At 34.9% G+C, this 19,470-nt stretch overlaps 4 protein-coding genes across 7 annotated transcripts in view; 1 reads left to right on the plus strand and 3 right to left on the minus strand.

The window, feature by feature from the left end:
• LOC110837208 (uncharacterized) overlaps window positions 1-19,470 on the plus strand; it is a 120,236-nt gene that overhangs the window by 36,934 nt on the left and 63,832 nt on the right. The window lies entirely within an intron of this gene.
• Window positions 1,124-9,082, minus strand: LOC110836749 (uncharacterized). The gene is made up of 5 exons (XM_022078301.2): window positions 8,851-9,082; window positions 7,487-7,694; window positions 5,902-6,089; window positions 4,414-4,521; window positions 1,124-3,693 (listed from the first exon to the last, which is right to left on the minus strand). The coding sequence occupies exons 2-5, from the start codon at window positions 7,640-7,642 to the stop codon at window positions 3,558-3,560; spliced, it is 588 nt and encodes a 195-aa protein (XP_021933993.1). The 5' UTR covers window positions 7,643-7,694; window positions 8,851-9,082; the 3' UTR covers window positions 1,124-3,557.
• On the minus strand, window positions 9,132-13,514 carry LOC110837198 (uncharacterized). Its single transcript, XM_022079077.2, has 5 exons — window positions 13,426-13,514; window positions 12,630-12,785; window positions 11,656-11,840; window positions 10,853-10,963; window positions 9,132-10,739 (listed from the first exon to the last, which is right to left on the minus strand). The coding sequence occupies exons 1-5, from the start codon at window positions 13,444-13,446 to the stop codon at window positions 10,601-10,603; spliced, it is 612 nt and encodes a 203-aa protein (XP_021934769.1). The 5' UTR covers window positions 13,447-13,514; the 3' UTR covers window positions 9,132-10,600.
• On the minus strand, window positions 14,740-17,466 carry LOC110837233 (uncharacterized). The gene is made up of 4 exons (XM_022079137.2): window positions 17,133-17,466; window positions 15,947-16,107; window positions 15,555-15,662; window positions 14,740-14,949 (listed from the first exon to the last, which is right to left on the minus strand). Exons 1-4 carry the CDS (start codon window positions 17,259-17,261, stop codon window positions 14,823-14,825), a joined length of 525 nt encoding a protein of 174 aa, XP_021934829.1. The 5' UTR covers window positions 17,262-17,466; the 3' UTR covers window positions 14,740-14,822.

The raw sequence follows: 19,470 nt of genomic DNA on the forward strand, positions 1-19,470 counted from the left end.
GTAGAACAGTTAGTGTGACTGATTTGAAACAAGAGCACGCTTCTAGCTGTGACCACTGAGACGCCAAGCAGAGTAAAGTATAAAGGCCTGTCTGACGCTGACAACTGAGTGAAACGATTTTTAAGACGAACATTGATTATTCAGAGATGTTTACAGGTTCAGTGACGTTGGGTTGTTGGCATTGGATCCTAAACTTCGCCTCCATCATTTACTGACGTATATCAGAGGTAGAGGCAAACGCATTACAGGACCAAAGTAGTTTCATGAGGTAAAGGGTCTCACACAAATTTCCTCTCTGTTTTATGGAATACGAATCTGCGTGTTTTAATTAGCATCAGTTCAGACTAACAAACTGGCCTTTCATTTCATCATCAAAGATCCGTTTAATTTACTGAAATGATTAGAGGAATTAATTTTCCCATCAGATATCTGAATCCTAACGAGAAAAACGATACAAGTTTGCAATTGCTAAGAAATCAAAGTAATGTCTCTCTACAGATACAAGTAACTGAACTCGGTTTTTTGACTGGATTGTGAATATGTAATTACAGATTTAGAATTTTTTAACTTTTTGATTTTATTCGTTTCATTCTTAAACTAGAAATTAATCTTCAGGATTAACAGCATTGAGTCTACTGCATCAGTTTTGAAAATACTGCTATCGATTGGCTTTTGAAGTAGAGAGATTCTTCTCTGTTTCGCAGTCGCCTTTTACAACGAGGTAAGACACAGTATTCCCTCTGCCACCAGTTTGAGGTTGTTCTTCAGACAAGATCCTTGTAATTACAAAACATTACGGTAGCTAATCTGGATAAGAGAGCAGTCTCCCACACCTGTGATAATCCCTGCATCTATATTAAGTAGGGTTGAAAGAGGCTCCCATCTGTGCTTTCCCAGTCAAACTTCTGGGTGGATTGCTAATCTTAGTTTCAGTTTTCACGGATTAGTACCTCCGTCCTGTTCAAATTCAGAACTAATTCTAAAACTGAGTTATTCGAAATTAAATGGGAGTATCGGGACGGTGATTCAGCAGAGAGCAAGATTTTTCCTAACACAAACAAACAAACAGGTAAACTTATTAACGTATACAAATTACAGCATGAACACTTCATATGTAGCGTTTTTGAACAAGGTAAGAGGTGGAATTCCTTATTCGATTTTATTGATCATAAAAAGGCAAAAACATTTATTAGTTATGCAGAAATGTGAATAGTAAGAAAATGGGATACCTTATTACATATAGGCCGGAGGTTGTAGAGTGTTCACAGCTTGAGAGAATTATCATGTACTTTTTCGGTGGATGAAATTACCTGTGGGCGAATAGCAATGGATATTTTCGTAGAAATTATTTTGTATGAGAAGCATGTGGATTAATACGATAACATGGATTGAAAACATTTGAGAACGTAGTACCGAAACAGAATTTTTAAACTTCAGATGTGTGAAATGAAAAACAAGAACCAGAACATAGATATTACACGGGTGATTAAATATAGGAAATTATAAATGCGTTACTTATACAGATTTAGCCGGAAAAGCCGAAGGGTAGCGATTACCTGAGAGAACTAGGCATAGATGGTAGGGTTAAAATTGATTATCTGTAAATACGATGTGAAGGTGTGTGCTGGATTCAGTTGGCTCAGGTTAACGTCGGGTCATCGGCTCATGCGTTTTGCAGAGGGCAGCTTGACGTATTTGACCAGCTGAGCGATTATCAGATTATTCATTAAGGCTCTGTTACATCCAGTCATTTTGTTATTCATATAATATTTATTAGTATATTTTGTTTAAAATTGTTCTTTAGTCGAAAAATGATTACATTCTGAGCTATAGATATGAGCACTAAAGGTATTTTGGTTCTGGAATGGACATAACTCACACACAGACGTGATCTTGTCAACTTCCGTTTCATTGTCAGTGTAGTGGGATATTGACTACGAACAGGTATGATAACATTAGTGGAGCTTTATGAAGACTGATTTTATTTAGCGCAGTTTGAATTGTTCAGTGAACATGGATGTGCACAGAGAGCAATTAAAATGTGTGTACACATACACACACACGTCAGTTCTATACTTTTAAAAACTGCTGTTTTATCGCTGGTTTATAAATCTTGGACATTATTTTTTTTCTTAGTTTCGAATTAATTTTATGGAAAATTCCTGCCGTTTAATTTAGGGTTACTCTCCCGAATAATGCTCTGAATGCTTATTAACCACGTGAAGAATTATTAGTTCCTTAAGAAACGGTGTGTACTAGGGAATGAATAAATTTAATTTAATTTTGGTTTCATGGCTTAGTGTGTAGCCAGTTTGTACCACTTGGTGTAGTTGAGAAAAATTTGATTGTTTTTTAATTCATTCAGTCCAAAACAAGAATTGCATTTTAAGATTGGGATAGTTTTCGCTGCAAGTTACAGAATTTTGCAAAAATCTGTTAGTCGAAGCGACACGTGGTGGATTAGATACGTCAAAACAATTTAAGTCTTTTCAAATGGTAGGCCTCAAGGCGAACAAGAAAGTTGTGAAATTCGTTTTGTTTTTGTTTAACGTGTTCTGTGACGTTCGTAGAAGAAAATACGCCGAGTTTCACCAATGCAGTTCTTAAATATTCTTGAAATTTCTGTAAATGAAATGGGATAGAAGCGACGTGAATTCTGAGCCAATACGAGAGGCAAAATCTACATGCAGGTAGACGACTGTAATAGGCTGCGGTCTGTACTCATAATACAATGCATGCTTTTTTTAACCACATGGAAAAACTATAATTTGTATTTTTATTGATACACTTCGGGAGGCGAAGTAAGATTATATGATGGCTATATTCTGGGTTGTAGAGCTGTGTAGTCTGTAGAAGTATACCAACGTTTCAGAGGTCCCTGTTGCCTCCATCTTTAGGGCATTGATGAAGACAGCCATATTTGGACTCATCGCTGTGAAAACTTCAAATTATACTTAATTCTTTATATGTTATACGTTTTGGAAGGATTTTTTAAAATGTTTGTTTGCACGTTTTTTTATGAACCCACTCAAAATTGAGATAATTTAAAATTTGCGTTTGATATATCTATAGTCTTGTCTCTCATGACTGTTTACAGCCGGCAGAATGATGTTTTTTTTCTGGAATATGAACATAAAAACATGAACGATGTTTTCATCAGCATTATCGTCAATTCCGCTATTAATACTGTTAAAACTTCCTGCTGGATCTGTAAAGTAAATCATTCTCGCTGTTTTAGAGGTCTTGCTAAACCTATATCGTTTTGTAATTCTGTCAGAGCTTATTATGTAACGTTCTTTTCGGCTCTCCCGTATTCTATAAATAAGCAATGTTTTGTAATTTGTAGATATCATGCTGTATTAGTTTCTGTTATTTTCAGGAAGCATTTATATCTTAGAACTTCTTACGGAACGCCATTCTGCTAAACTTAATCTTATCTCATCAGTAAAATCGTTTAAACTGTAAATTGTGATACATAGAACGTTATAGAAATTCGAATAGAGAAACTGACCTGTGTAGGATAGGATAAGAAATCGATAAATTGGGTACTTGTGACATCATGTGAGTGTGGAAGGTTCGAGCAATGAGGTTGGACAGGTAGGGAACAAAGCGGAGCAGTTGTGTGTTTCACGATGCGCTCGGTCATAAATCTGGTAGCTTTCTTCAAACTCCGGCTCCGTGCTCGGAGGAAATCTGCAACATAACACTGGAACTGAGTAATAATACCATTACAAATTTAATGTTTGTCTTGTGAAATCAGAGGACCTAATCTAAGAAAGTTATAGAAAAGAATATAATATTTAGTCTCCGGGTGTTCCGCTGTGTTATGTTTGTTTAAAATGTGATTTGCAATGACTACAAATAAACGTCTGTTCCAGACTATTGAGTGGAATATTTCTACCTAGAACTCGCCCCAGCATTGGAAAAAATTTACATTTCCATGTGTATATGTATATATATATATATATATATATATATATGCATGCTTCTGAATACTGTTTTAGGCAGCTGAGAAATTCGATGGTTTCTTTCTTCATGTATGGATTGTTATTTTGCGGCATTTATATACGGGACTATGTTCTGATTTTAAGATTTTGCCTATACTTTTAGGCGGAAAGAGTAGGGAAAAAGAAAGCTACGATTTGCAGGTTTGTTAGAGGTGAAGACGACTGTCGTCTGGGATGATGCGCCGCGTAGTCTTGTAGAAATTGGTCGAAATGTTAGAGGTAGCTTACTGCAGACACATTTTTGTTACTTAAAAATTAACTGAAGTTTGGATTGCCCTGGTGGTGAAGGCAGTAAGCACCTCTGAAATTACGACTTATTTCTGCGAGACTGCACTGCCAAACGTCCCAGAAGACGCAGTCAGAACCTGAAATCTTAATTTGTTAGGTTAGGTTCGAAGTAGCTTACGTGAATACAGAGTAGAGAATCTCTTGCAAAAATGTCCCTTTCTCAGGTCTCCGTCTGCCGGACTCACATAGGGCACGCAAGACACACTGGCGGCCGTCTAGACCCATTCTGAAATCAGGAAGTTGGAGATCTTACAAGGCACGGCGTATGTTATATCAATATTTCAGTCACCTCTCTTGTGAGAAACTAGATTTCGCTGTGTAGTTTCACAAATCACAAGATAACATACAGCAAATTACTATTCATAACTGAAGACATTTTATTACAGTCCCTTTAGAAAGCCACACAGCACACAAATAAAATGGAAATAGTGTACATATGTACTTAAATATAAATACGAATAGTGTCACGTATTTTTATGAACATGAATATACACGATGGATAATTAAAATAATTTTTACCGCCTTTAGACTACGAATAAATATTGTTGAGATGGAAAGAAAGAATTTACTATTTTTGAGCATTTATTGTAAATGTAACAATAATTACACATTAATGTTTCTCCTTCTTATTCCTGTTCATTTTTAACTTCTAATATTACGTATGGGATACTTGTTGAAAAGCATTCTTTACATCCTCCCGAAGTTTACCATTTCTTCTAGGTAACTAAGTAGATATTTTGAAACTACGGACAAGTCCAATGTCGCTTTCACGTAAATTCAACTAAATTAATTAATTTAAGAATCTATAATTTAATTTTATCAATAATAGGTAACGTGATTAGTATTATACAAATGGATTTTCTACTGAAGATGGAAACAGTTCCTGTACCTTCCTACAAGTTTAATCGGCGTCAAATATAGGAGATCACCATCGAAACCTCACCTATTTATTTATTAAACTGATTTATCGACGCCGGGTATTATGTAATGTTGGTGGCAACAAGAACTTGAGGGATAAGCGAGTAAGGTATTTGATAAAAATAGATGTGTTTTCATTCACGGTATCCGCCTGGATAGACCCAGGAAAAGCACGTTAATCTCAGCCAAGATAGTCGATTGCCCAACCGAGTTTTGAACCGTGTACCTCCTGAATACAAGTTTACAGTGGCAGTGATAATACTAACCGAACCTCTTTTTACCGATAAGAAATTAGTACCATAAATAAATCAGAATAAAAGCCAGCGAAGTATTGAAAAACTTTATAAAAGCTTTGAAAAGTACTAGTGCTTCAAGCTGTAGATTAGCAGTGGTTGCATTTCAATTTGTCGCGTCGTGTAGATTTGAAGGAGGTACCAACGTTTCAGAGAAATATACTATCTCCATCTGAAAACATTATATGCAGATGGAGGCAGTATGTTCCTCCGAAACGATGACACTCCCCTACAATTTTGCACGGTGTCGGAACCTTGTGAACACACACACATCTTCACCGTCGTGAGAATCTCAAATCTTTATTCTCTTGTTTGATATGTTGGCGGTAGGACTGGAGTTTAATTAGATTAAAACGTATGAATAAATCATCAGTTATCAATCCGGAGATACTAACGTGGTCAGTATGGGCTCCAACTTTGCATAAAGTTCTCTGCGATGCCTGCGATGAACAACTTCAGCTTTCTTTTTGTAAAACCGGAAATCAAAATTTTCGGTAGTTGGTAATTCCCAGTTTGTTCCAATTGTGTAACCAAATATCAAATCTGGACGAATAACTCCAGCGACTTGCAGACAGTAGCCTAGCTGTTGAACAAGAAACCAAAATATAAACTTTACAAATTCATAATTTTTCAATGTCACATTATCGGTTCCTCACATTATTTTTTAATTAAAGAAAAGCATCATGAGATGGTCATTTTAAATGCGAATGCTTTATGCTCCCCATTTATGTCTAACCTTAAACACAGCATCCATGCTTCATAACTTTACGATGAAGAATTATTATTATTAGAGTTTCTTTTATGCAGAATGTATCTATGTAAAATCGATTTTCTGGTTTGAGCAATTTCGGTCGTTTATTAACACATCAACAGGAAGACGGAAACAATTTAAGTAAAATTTGGGGTCGCCTGTTTTTCTTTTATTTCCAGTACAAATTTCTCAGTCACCGGATAGCGCCCAGGACAACGCATTAACAAATATCTCACCGACTCCTCTCCTTTCATTATAAGAGTTTATAAAATTTGATCCAAGATAACGTTTCCAGCATTTATCGAAACGACGGCAGGACATCAACAGAATGCATGTCAAAGCCGAAAGCCGATCTTATAGGGAAACTTTCAACCAAATGCAGTTTAAATTCGGGCATGTAATTAATGAATGTAGTAGGCCTTTATACAAGCGAAGTCTTTCTGAAATTACCTCTAGAAAAAAAAAATGACCATCCAAATGCCCACGGGGTGCGCTCGAAGTTTATATGTGTGCCTCAGAGTATATGTAATTATTCACTGGTGGTTGCGAAGCACGTGACGACTTCCGCTCTCTAAATTTAATCTCTGTGCAGTGTCGATGTGTTCTAAATGTTGATATTCTGAACAGATGGAATGTTAATTGAGGAGTTCGGGTGTAAATGATGATACTTTACAACAACATGAGTTATTGCATATTCATCAATCGGCTGTGTATTGGCTGTGAATTGGAATGTCCCAAAACAATGTTTTGGAAAATGTTTGAATCTATTCGTAAACTAATTATTTAAATTTTAATATGTTGGTAGATTCATAAGCTTTCCGCTATAAATTGCAAGCTTATTCTAGTTTGTACGTCACCGGAAATTGATTTGTGATCCCTGATGTAGAGCTATGTTTAAATAACTTTTGAAAATTTATATTTATATTAATTGTGATAATTTGTAAATGAGAAACAAATTTTACAAGTATTAGCTTTCACAGAAAAAAATGGTTTTATTGAAAATTTTATACATACTGTCTTAGTCATATTTGTTTTGTATTAGTAAGACTTATTTTTAAGTTAAAATCAGTTAAACCTGTTTGCATAGATTTGCGAAAATGTAGAGAGGCAAATGGTGGTAAGAATTATAGGATTATGAGAAGTGTAGGGGCGCAGAATAAACAACATTTGATTTTAGCTAAGAATTTGTAAGTAGCTTCTTGCAACAGAAGTGAATTATCAAAACGTACCTGAAGAATACTCCCTTCAGGGAAGCTGAGGTAACGTTTTTTCCTTGATAAAAGTTTCTGATCTGTCAGAGATGAGTCGTCTTGATTCTGCATTGCAAAGATGGGAAATGGGAATTCTATAACGAAGATGAGGTAATTCAAAATTCCGCTCCTCATTTCGTTTGTCTTGAACCCAGTCACAATCAGAAAATATGGAAGTATATGAACCCTGAAATTAAATAATTTTTAATATTTGTGACGTACGAAAACTGATAATTGGACTGATAATTTTGTTCAGAAAATGGCAGCACTGGTGTATTACCGTGTATTGGAATACACGGCTAAACCATTTTGCAATACTTTATCCCAAAAGTGTTCAGAACATGTTTAGTAGCTGGAGAGATACAAACAAACACATACAGTCTATGAGTGGTTGAGATACCTTACTATAACTTATGTATTTAACAATCGTGGAAAGACGTACACTGCATTCACTCTAACGGAACCTCACGCGACTGTTGGCAGTTTATGAACAAACTTTCCGTAGCCAATAATACTCGTGCAGATGCACATTTCTAATAGCACAACACTGACTTACGTTTTATTTTAAGAATGAAAAGATTAAATTTTGCGTCCGTGAAGAACGTTTTTTTAGATACGGTATCCTTAGCACAAGCACATTCACAAACTATAAGCATCTTTCCCCATTTTTCCCCTGTGACTCACCCGCCAACACAGCTAAATTGAACGAACGTGGTGTATATTTTTTGCTATCTTTGTAATTTTGCATAGGTATTCATAAATATTAATTGCACACACAAATGTTGTTGCACAAATAATCAAACTACTGGTGTCACAAAAACACGCATTTGTTTAATAATATTCATACAGAAACATGTTTCAGATACAATTTGTGACTCTTAATTGAATTTATGTTTTATAAAATATACGAATTCAGTGTAAAATACATTACTTTTGGGAAAACATATGAAGTTTGATTTGAACTTCATAAGGATAATTCATTACTGGGTCGTTTAAACAAAACATAACATTGAGAGAAGTCTTAATGTGTGAGTTTTTAGGTTTTCAATGATATGAAGAAGTCGATGTTGGTCTTTTAGGCTGTAACGCCGTATGGACATGTGCATAAATATCAACATGTCGGAGGAATCCAGTCCCCATCTTCAAGGAATTCCTGGGAATCTATCTACAAGTCCATACAACCCAGAAGACCAACATCGAAAAGTCTGGATGTTTAATGTTTTATCAAAGTCATTGCTGATATGTAAATGTCATTTATGCATGTGAATATCATATCTGTGCTAATTAACAGTACCAGTGTGATGTGCTTGAAATTTCTTATTGATTAAGAGAATACTTCTTACCGTTTATTGTCCTGTGAAGATCCTGTGACTAATTTTACAGTCAAGTTGTCACTTTACAGTCTACCAACTCTATTAAAAGTGACAGTTCTGTCACCTTTCTTCCCCTCCTTGTCAAGACGAAAATTTCTCCACTCAGCGATCATGTGACGTTCTTCATTATCAAGTAATTTCCGCCATCCATTATTCCAGGGATGTCTTCACTGCTCTTGTACAAATATGAACTGCGAAGTGCGTAGAGACCAAATCACAGAGTCACAACTTCAAATAATGAGAGTGAACGAAAAGCCGTTATTTTGCATTTTATGTAAATATCTGTAGGAACAACCACTTAGGGGCAATTTAGACTTAAAAAAACTAAAATTCAGTGATGTACTTTATTTGTAGTGTGAGTTAACATAATGTATGAATACGGAATTATTTGCGTACATAGCAGCGACGAGAGTGATTGGATGTTCAGCTCTGGTACTTAACCAATTTCACGAATTGTAACAGAACAGACCGTTCAGCCTCACAACATAAAACTATGAAAAGCTCTTGTGATTTAACATAACCGTTTATCACTAATCGGTTATTGTTAGAAAACAAATATTTTCTCCATTTGAAGAAAAATAATTGCTGTATTTAATTGTCAAAATTACATATCAACACTGATTGTAATTGGCTCTGTGTGTAACTACTGTTTTGTAGCATGCATCTGAATGGAAATAGCATTCTTTTTTCTCTAGCAAAATTATGCTGTTGTTTCTTTTTTCTTCTTATCTTTTCCTCTAATAATTCACAATAATAAACGAAGTCAAAAGTTGGTTTAAGTCTTCAAAAAATCCATTCTGAGTCAGATGTATGTCTCTACTCCTATAGTGCTGCTTCGATGGCAGTTTTGATGCAGGAATATTGTAAGAAAGGATCTGTGCCGAATTTAATCTTGTTCCGTATCGTACACCATAACTGGGAACTTTGTGAAGTAGTTCTTAGCACAAGTGCTTTGAAATCTGGAACTACCCACAGACTCGCTTATTTGACAGATATTCATTGATTTGCTCAGTCGGTCATAAAAATTCTTGATAACGTACTTAAAATATGCCGCGGTCGTATTCTTTAAAATAATTTTCCCATTTCATACTTTGTTACGTGTATAATTGAGAAAGCTTGATTAAGTACAGTAAGATACAATAATCTTTTCACATAAATTCTTCGCAGATCTGAACATTTTATACGAAACAACGGACAGAGCCGTTATGTGTTGTTCCTAATAACTTTTGTCTTGAAGTCTGTCATTTTTAGTCTTCACTCAAGCTAAGAGACAACTTTTCATACCCACAATGACAAAATTATCAATGTGTTTGTCACCTTCTTCAGCTTTTCGGAAAGTATTTGGATGATAAACAGTATTAGCGCCTAATAATTAGAGTCATGTCAAAAATGTATTCTCTTTAGCATTTAAATAGCCGATACATTTTCGAATTATTTGTTGCTATAGGTTATTATAAATCTGTTACTAATTTTTATTTCGTGTGGTGTTTCCTATATTCACCTGCATGGAATTTACTCCTAGGCCAGTTTATTTATTGGCATGTATTACTGTTTCTGCGATATTCCTTGTGTTATCATTTTGTTAATTTACTTGAAAGATTTTGAAACGTATTGACAAAAGTGCAGTCGTGTAGTAATTCATTTGCCTTAAGATAATGTTGCATTAGCGTTTAATATCATAAGTAATGGCGTGTTGCTTTTGTCACGTGATGAAACTGCATTAGGATGCATCCGGATCTTTGAGGCAAGAAGGGAACAAAGCCGTACAGTCGCCCTTTGATCTGTGCGCAGCCTCGTATTTGGCGAAGTCATCTTCATCATCATCATCCTCTAAATAATTCGTTTTAGTTCGTGGTAATCTGAAAACAAAAATTATATATTGTTTTAATATTATTTCATTATTATCAGATTATTACATGCCAAGGCCAAAATACCTTCGGTGCTATGACTACTAATCGCGAATTACACTCACGTGAATATGGCATGAAGAATCTCTTCTAGAAATGATCCTTTGGGTCCAGATTGGCGCTGACCTGATTCGCACAGTACCCGCAAAAGACACGACTGTCCATCCAATCCCATCCTGGCATATCACAAAAGACATTTAACCGTTACTTTATAGACTGCAATTTTGTGAATGATAAATTGGATTTCATGATGCTAGCCTTCGTATTTCTCGCAGTACATGTGTAAAATGTTTGCAGCTATCACATTTACTAAGTTTGTGCCTTGAATTTTAGTGATTTTAAGAGATTGTTTTGTACGTGTCAATCTGAGTGAGGTCTTTGTTGAACGGAACATGGGATAAGTATTCTAAGGTTTACTTTATTCCGGTCATTTTATAATTTATAATACTATCAATTTGCACATATTATTTTATTAGTTTCACTGAATTATTTTTATGTTTCAAAATCACCATTCTCTTAATAATGAAATGTTGATAAACATTATTTCTGTCATTGTATCTGATCGCCTTGTTTCCGCCTTAATATTTCTTAAAAGTATCTCTGAAATATAATCATTCTCATCAACTGTGTAATTTGCTTCGCTGATTTTGATCAAGCGCCTTACGCAAACTTTTTTAATGTCAAATATATTAAAGTCATTATTATTATTATTGTGGTGGTGGTTTGTTATTTACTAATAGTATTCATTAGGTTTAATCCACCACACCAAATATTATCGGTCTTAAATGGTTATTTTGTTATAATATGTTTAGTGAGAATTCTTGTGCAAATTGCACGTGCACCCATGGGTTAGATTTGGCCTACTCACGTGTTCAGCAAGGGCAGTAGCTTCTGATACAGATCCCGCCTGTGTCTGCGATGTACCACTTCGGCTTCTCTCGGGAATTTTAGGCCGATTGGATCAGTAGGAATCTCCCAGTTTGTGCCAAAAGTAATTCCGTATAACCATATACCATCAGGGATGAGGGACGGAACAGCTAAACAATATCCAAGCTGAAATAAACATCAAACTATTATTTAAAGAAAATTAGCAATTATTATTATTATTATTTGAAATACTTAGTTATTTTGTTATTTACTAATTAATTTATTATGCTTATTTGTTTTAAACAGATTTATTATTATTTGCAGAACAAATATGTGAATGTTTTTGTTCCTAAAACAATAAAGTGTTTGTATTTATGTGTCGTAAACTCCAATTTTTACACTGATTTACGAAGACGATGCCACAGTGTTATAACGGCCTGCTTTCTCTCTGAAACTCTCTTGCAATTAACGTGATTTAAATAAATATTCCTGACTATTTTTTTAATATCTAATATAATGTCACAAGATAAATGGAGGGATTTGATCCGAAGTCGAATTTCGAACATTATCTTCGCTTTTCGGTCTTGTTATAAGCATTTTTTTAAAAGATTTAATGGTAACTCTATGCACTTCCTGCTTTAACTTTAAACAATTCTGAATTTTACCTACAGAACGCTTTTACGGGTTTCTATGATTCTCAGAATAAACAGCAATATCTTCCCTAAACAGCATTAACCAGTAACTAATGAGCTTTTTTACTTTGAGGTAAGGTCTGAATTTTTAAATATTTTTATAATCATTGGGCTCCAAAGTGTTAAAATCTATACGCATGCATTACAATGGCTGTTAAATTCACTTTCAACCGCAGCGTAATTAATGGTAATTGACGAAGGAGACTAGTGTAGTAAAGGCATGTCTTAAATTCACGTGATTTACTTCGAAATAAACATTTATATCTAGTTTAATTGAACTTACCTGCAAGATGCTTCCGGGTGGGAAAGTAATGTACCTTTTTCTGCGGGATAAAGTCCCCATGCTGACTGGGGAGTCGCCCGACGATGTGGAATTGAAGGCACTGGATAATGTGTTGGAAATCAGGATGAAAACCCCAATTGATTTGAGACTCATGTTCTGGTTTTGAATGGAATAATTCTGGTATTAGTAGGATAATTTAAGTGGCTAATGACTAAGCTACGTTTGAGATAGAAAGGCCAAAATTAAACTTACAGGCTTAGTGCCCACTTGCAATAAAAGAACTCAGAGACTATTTTTTTATTTCATGCATGGAAAGTTTTGAAACGTCTGAGGTGTCGCGGTTTTAAGGTACAAAGATGAATGGATATTGGCCACAATCTAAAAATATAATTTTACTTTCTTAAATTATGTTATTAATCACTAAAGTCTCACGAAATAAGTTAACTTAATTTAAAATGAGATAAGTTGGTATTCTTTCTCATTATGAAATATTATTGTTTATGAAATACGTACTTATAAGTATAGAAATTTCAATAAGAATCTAAATTATTCTAGCTCCGATGAGTTTTAGGGATCAATATCTTCTAATATTTCTGTACGGTGAATTTGTTAATACTGATAATAATAAATGTGAAAATTAAATGAAAATATCCATAAAATTAAGGAGACAATGGCTTATATTGTATAATTGATAATTGATTACTAAGATTCTTAGTTTATTTTCCTAAACACGTTGGTGTAATATTTATGATTTTATCTAGAATAAGTCAGAATACCTTTGCTTTCTTCTACAAACCTTGATGTATTCTTGTGACATCAGAAAATTAGTTGCCACCCATATCTCGTACGCTTGGTGCAGTACAGAACGTATTACACTAAAGTAACTGCATAGACTGGGATAAACTTTGTAGTTTAAAAATGAGCCTCATTAACAACAGCATGTTCACAAGTAAAAATAATGTTAATTGAAGTCATGCTGATTGTTTGCTGTAGCAGTAATTAGTAGCTCCTACTCTGTTAAGTGCTGTGAATAACTTTGAAGCCAAGCAGCTAGACAGTGGTTATTGTGGTTAATAATAAACAAGTTAGTCGCTCGGGGCGCAGAATTCCCATAGTTATGCTCTGCTGTGCAGACGATAGCTGGTAGTGTGTCACCAAACACGAGGGAACCAAGGAAATTGTGCATTTTTTTTAATCCCATCGCCTTCCCACTAAGTTTCCGGTCCCCTAGAAAAGGCCTCTGTTTTCTGTAGAACCATTACGACGTCCATGAAGGAATATTAATACTGAAGAAATTGTTAAATAAACCATAAAATAACAATGGAATAGAACATACATTTATGTTTTTCTTGTAACACAGTCTCTAACATAGACTCCGTATTTTACGTGTTTAGAAAAAAATAAGGGCATTAAAATTTCTGAGTAGTTGCTTAGTTTTTAACACGACTTGAGTTTGTTGTCTGAGCAAAATGGCGGCCAGAGAGCAAAGAACCCCACTTTCCAGATGTATTTAAGTTCAGAACGTGACCAAGAGTTTGGTTCCGTTAGCGACTTGTGGATGTCGACTTCCAGCCTCGAATGTGCAAACACTAGTCTCCCACTTTTCATTATGCAAGTAGAAGGTGAAGACCAAATAGCATAATTATGAACTGAGTTATCAACGTTATTTGTATTTTATTATTGCCCAGAACAAGTAAATCTCAAGGTCTTTATTCCTTCATTAAGAGCAGCTGTTTGTTACCCTTTTGAACGCTGTATGTACAAATGTATTTTCAATAGTTGAGGATAGCAGAGATGTGGTTGAGGCGTGGGGACTCGGTCATTGACCTCCATCATTTTATCTCATGTCTCTAAAGGTGAATGATTGTCACACGAATTTGGTGTACAGCTTGTCAGGAATTGGTTCTGTTGTCATCTTCTTATGATTGTCGTTATATTGACATTTCTATTTTTTCTCGAAATAAAAACATATAAAAATTGATTTTAGGACTATTTTCCGAGTAAATGCTCACTTGTCACTTTATTTAATATAGACCTGTGTGAGTTAAAACCAATTGTTAGCGTGAAACAACAGAATATGGTAAAAGAATGATCAATGGTGGAAGCATTTATTCTTATATTATGATTGGTCTTAATATTTATTTTGTTATTGATACATAACTTTAAAAAAAACATGTAATTACAGTTGGCAAGTTACATTTGTTCGCTCGGTTTGAGATTCATGATATGCAGGAAAGAAATCGGACACTCGTCGGCCATCTTATTGCAGTCTTCCTCCGCGTAATAAGGTAGGACAGTATGCTCCGCTCCTTCTGGAATCCTGAAAATAAATGAAACGTCCCAAAGCTTGTACAGATTATAAAATCAAAATTATCTCGAAAGTATATATCAGTCAATAGATTAAGTCCCATATGAAGATTAAGACTAATATTTTGATCTGAATAAAAATTGAAAAAGTCTTTGCAACGCCAAGTGGACTTGTAGGTAAATACAAACGTTTTGGAGACACATACGAGTACTCACGCCATATTCGGGAAGGAAGACAAACATTATCCACATCATATCGAATTTATGATGTTTTAAGACAAAGATGGTCTCAGAGACGTCGGTGATTTATAAACAACTGACATGGCTGATTGCCTAAGAAGATTAGCCCGAGAAGATTGCTAATATTTTTGTCTATTTCCTCTGTTCTTCAACTGCTCGTGTAGTCAAGAAATTTTGCACAACCCGATAAATCATTGCGGTATTCATATCCACTACTTATTATTGTACTGAATCCCATAAATCTAATGAATGTAGCTAACACCCTCATGCCCTATGTATTTAAGATTAATTCTAATACCACACTCTACTTGTACGCCTGTTCCTCGTAATGTCTCTTTCCTTTAGATTTTCTTATTACATTTTCAGTTTCAAACTTACGTGAATATGAGTTTCAGCAGTTTCTGGAACAAGGTGTCTGTTGGGATCACTAACTGAGATGCTTCACACAGAAACCTCAGCACACACACCCTCCCGTTGAGACCGTTTCTACGATGAGAGAAGCACATACAAGCGTTTGTTAGTACGCACTTTTATTTACAACTTTTAAATATGGTGTAGATATTGGTCTTCTCGATCGTAAACGATACCGGTTAGAATTCTCTTTCTGGTTAGGATTTGTAAGATTTAAAAATATTTAGACGAGCTTCGGCTTTAAAGGGTTATTACAGAAATAATTTATGAAAACTTGTTTGTCCTAATGATACTCTATCGTATCAAGTGGATGTTTGAACTCGTATGTAATACAAAAATAGGAGTACATGTTTACATACTCATCTATAATCGTTTCAAAATTCTCGTAAAGGGATCTCCGATGAATACGGAATGGCCCAGTCTTTGCGTCTTCCGGAAGGTCAAAGTTTAATTTGTAACCTGCAGCATAGGCGAAGACTGCCGTATAGGGAAGAGTGTTGGCCTTGAAGTTCAGACGAATCTGACAAGAGAAAGAAACTGTGTTATACGAGTTCGTGGTGTACAATTTTCCATTCTTGTTGTCTGCTTGTGCTTATATAAAATAATATTTGGACCATTATATAAAGTTATTGAGTGTTGACACGTATGTATAATGCAGCTCTAGGTACGTTATAGCACCATGAACGGCGTACTGACATGTTCTATATATTAAATCCAAATGTGATCGATTTACTAATTTTTATGATTAAATTTTTCACTAGATATTTTAAATATTTACCAGCACTGTGAGACTAGCTACGGGCTGGACGACCGGGGTTCGATCCCCGACGGAGGCAGAGGATTTTTCCTCTAGCCTCTGCGTCCAGACCGGCTCTGGGGCCCACCCAGCCTCCTATCCGATGGGTACCGGGGTCCTTTTCCGGGGGTAAAGCCGGCCGGGGCGTGATGCTGACCACTCACCCCCATCTAGTGCCGGGGTCAAGGAAGAGAGGAGCTATCCTCCTCTCACCCCCAAACGCCTACATGGCGTATAGTGGGACAAACTTTACTTTAACCAGCACTGTGAACATGAACTACTTGAAATGTTTATGACCGAAAATTTACGGCCTAAGAATTTATATTATGTAAATATTTTATGGGGTCGAAAAAGTTTTAAAAACATTGCCAAAATGTCAGCTTTCATGTCAATAATCCGACAGTGCTTATAGCTTCTGAAGAACGCATAGAAATATTTTACCATGACGTCGATAAGATTAGTGGAAGCTACGAAAGTAAATGATTCATGTTGAGATTAAATTTTGAATAATATAGGTAGTTTCTTAGTAGCAGACGCTTCGTTTAAGGGTAGTTGGTGCTTTTATAAACACTTTATACATGGTTATTCTCTTTTTATAAGACTAGGCTAAGTTTTTGTGTGGTTCTTTATCTTATTTACTATTTAATAACATCCTTACTTCTTCAATCGTTTCAGAATTTTCACTTAAACCCTTTAATTACCAGCAAAAACTGCATCAAGTTTAAAATTAATTAATCGTTAACACTCACAAAGAACTTGCTTCCCTTGATGAACACAATTCGTCTCTTAATTCGATGAGTCCTGCTGTCACATGACACTTCCGAAAGTGTCCCCATTGTAATTAATGTTAATAAAAGAATAGTTATATTGTTTTGCATAATTATATTCAGTGTCACAACACGTTAATCACTTCAGTATTTTCAAACTTCAGACGATTCATCTTCAGGAACAATAAATTATAATTTTAATAAATTGTAATAATGTCAAAATATTATGCACATATACAAGCCGAGAAACGAAAACTTCCCTAGAGCTGTATGTTGCTGAAGACTACATAATTTTGAACTCTGTGAAACGTGTGAGATTTCGTGACTGACTGCTCCGCTGTGTTTACATTTGTCATTTCACATGCGCGTGTTGTAAGCAGTGAAATACATAGTTAAAATTATTCAGCATGGTAATACACGGAGGACGCTGGGCAAGTCACGTGATTTGCATCTCACTGGAATACTGTTATGGGAGCGTTACATTAACTGTAAGTTCGGTTGTGCACTTTTAAAAACCGGAAGTCTGCTTGTGTCGGTTTGTTCCCCTCAAAACATTTGTGTATACACGATTAACCTTTAAATGAGCTCAAGTTTTGTCCTCTAGGTCGCAGAACTTTCCTCTGAGGAGAAACATTCATGTAACATGCTTACTTTCTGTCCAATTTCTATAACACTGAAGACTACACCTTCGATTTCGATTTCGATTTTTGTTAGATGTCTCAAAAGTGATTCAATCGAGCGGATACAAAACTTTACATATCGACCATTAATTTCAAAAAGATGAAATGTGGTATTCCTAATTAAGAAGGTGGTAGTTCACTGTAATACCAACCGAAATCCCACATGAGAAACTGCTGTTAATTCTGATACATACAAATTCCAACCTTTGCAATTTGACATTTCTTGAAATTATTTTAAATTAAAGTAATAAAATAGGCTATATATTTACCTTAGCTTCCCTTTTATTTTAAAATGTTGCGAATCAGAAAGTTGAAAGATGTATGTATGAAAATAATCTCTAAATTTCAAACCACCATGTTGATAGATGTACTGTCTCTTTGGACGCGTGTGTGTCCCTATGGACGCATTCTTCCTTGGTTCTTAATTAAGACCAAACAACGAAGACGTATGATGGAGCGGAAACATGGCTTCAAGCTTATACGCCCATGCAGGATGGGAGGAAATGAACTTAACAAATGATTATCATTCTGTTTTTTGTTTGATTAATATCTTCTCATATATTTGTAGTTTCGAGATTATCAGACAATATAAAAACAAAACAAACTTTGCTTCGGTATTTAAATATTATCATTAACCTTAATTTAATATTTATAACTCTATATCTTACCAAGTAATTTCCATTAAATACACAATAATTCACCACTCTCAATAATGTCTTGATATATTCTACTATATTATGATGTATATAACATATATGATAAAACTTATGTTATTTAAGCGTAGAAGTTATCCATTGTTTTCATAATTCTTAGGTGAGTGGCAGTGGTTTCATTTTCACTTCAGATTTTGAGCATAACCCATGTTTTTAAAATATATGACATACACAATATTACCGTTAATTTAGATCAAATCAGATATGATAAACCCGTGTAACATGAGAAACGTCTAATTTGAAGTAATGAATCTTGTGCTGAAATATTTGTACCTAAAATTTTCATTTCAAAGAATTTGAACAGTCGATAGTTTAAGTGATGTTAACAGTTGCCCGTAGACTTCTGGTACAATGCCTTGTTTTAGATTTTTTTATTTTTCCTCTCTAAATTAATTATTTGGTCAATGTAATATATAATTTGAAAAAGCAAGCAGGAATCGAATAATTCGCTCTTTTTAGTCGGATAAATCGGTTTTCATTAAATTTTATTTCGGGGAATTTTGCCCGAAATTGTAGAGCTGTTTCAATTTTCGTTAAGATCTGACAGCTTTAACATCCACTTTACGTAAGATAATAAATACGTCTTGGGTTTATTTTGTTACATAAAAAATATATACCTTGGTAACGCAACACATAATTTTATCGTCCGTAGTCTAGAAACCCATAGTTCCTAGCTTAATGTAATAGAATTGTCTCGTTTAGCCTGAATTATTTGATGATTCGGATTTAGATTAAGTACGTAAACATAATTAAATGTTCTCTTCTTTGTAACTGTTATTCCAACTGCAACAGCCGTGCAGCTCTTCTGATACCATTAAATATGTAAAGAAGAATCTACTTGTAACCCTTTTTCATCTCAGAAAAATAAAATTTTAAGAGCTGCTGCAGGAGCGGAAGAATTTAGCTCGGGGTAAAATTATTTATACC

Source organism: Zootermopsis nevadensis, unplaced genomic scaffold (genome assembly GCF_977971745.1).
Source record: "Zootermopsis nevadensis isolate Lab colony 2312 unplaced genomic scaffold, Znev_1.0 Znev_ptg000061l, whole genome shotgun sequence".
Lineage (NCBI taxonomy): Eukaryota > Metazoa > Arthropoda > Insecta > Blattodea > Termopsidae > Zootermopsis > Zootermopsis nevadensis.

Coding starts and splice junctions, on each gene's coding strand:
- LOC110837233 (XM_022079137.2), bottom strand. CDS start 17,261: ATGCAAAACAATATAACTATTCTTTTATTAACATTAATTACAATGGGG. Junction 15,663..15,946: donor TTTGAAACGATTATAGATGA/GTATGTAAACAT, acceptor CTCTCATCGTAG/AAACGGTCTCAACGGGAGGG. Junction 14,950..15,554: donor CTGCTGAAACTCATATTCAC/GTAAGTTTGAAA, acceptor ATTTATTTTCAG/GATTCCAGAAGGAGCGGAGC.
- LOC110837198 (XM_022079077.2), bottom strand. CDS start 13,446: ATGTCACAAGAATACATCAAG. Junction 11,841..12,629: donor CACCCGGAAGCATCTTGCAG/GTAAGTTCAATT, acceptor TGTTTATTTCAG/CTTGGATATTGTTTAGCTGT. Junction 10,740..10,852: donor ATTCTTCATGCCATATTCAC/GTGAGTGTAATT, acceptor TTTTGTTTTCAG/ATTACCACGAACTAAAACGA.
- LOC110836749 (XM_022078301.2), bottom strand. CDS start 7,642: ATGAGGAGCGGAATTTTGAATTACCTCATCTTCGTTATAGAATTCCCA. Junction 4,522..5,901: donor TTGGAGCCCATACTGACCAC/GTTAGTATCTCC, acceptor TCCTGATTTCAG/AATGGGTCTAGACGGCCGCC. Junction 3,694..4,413: donor ATTCTCTACTCTGTATTCAC/GTAAGCTACTTC, acceptor GTTATGTTGCAG/ATTTCCTCCGAGCACGGAGC.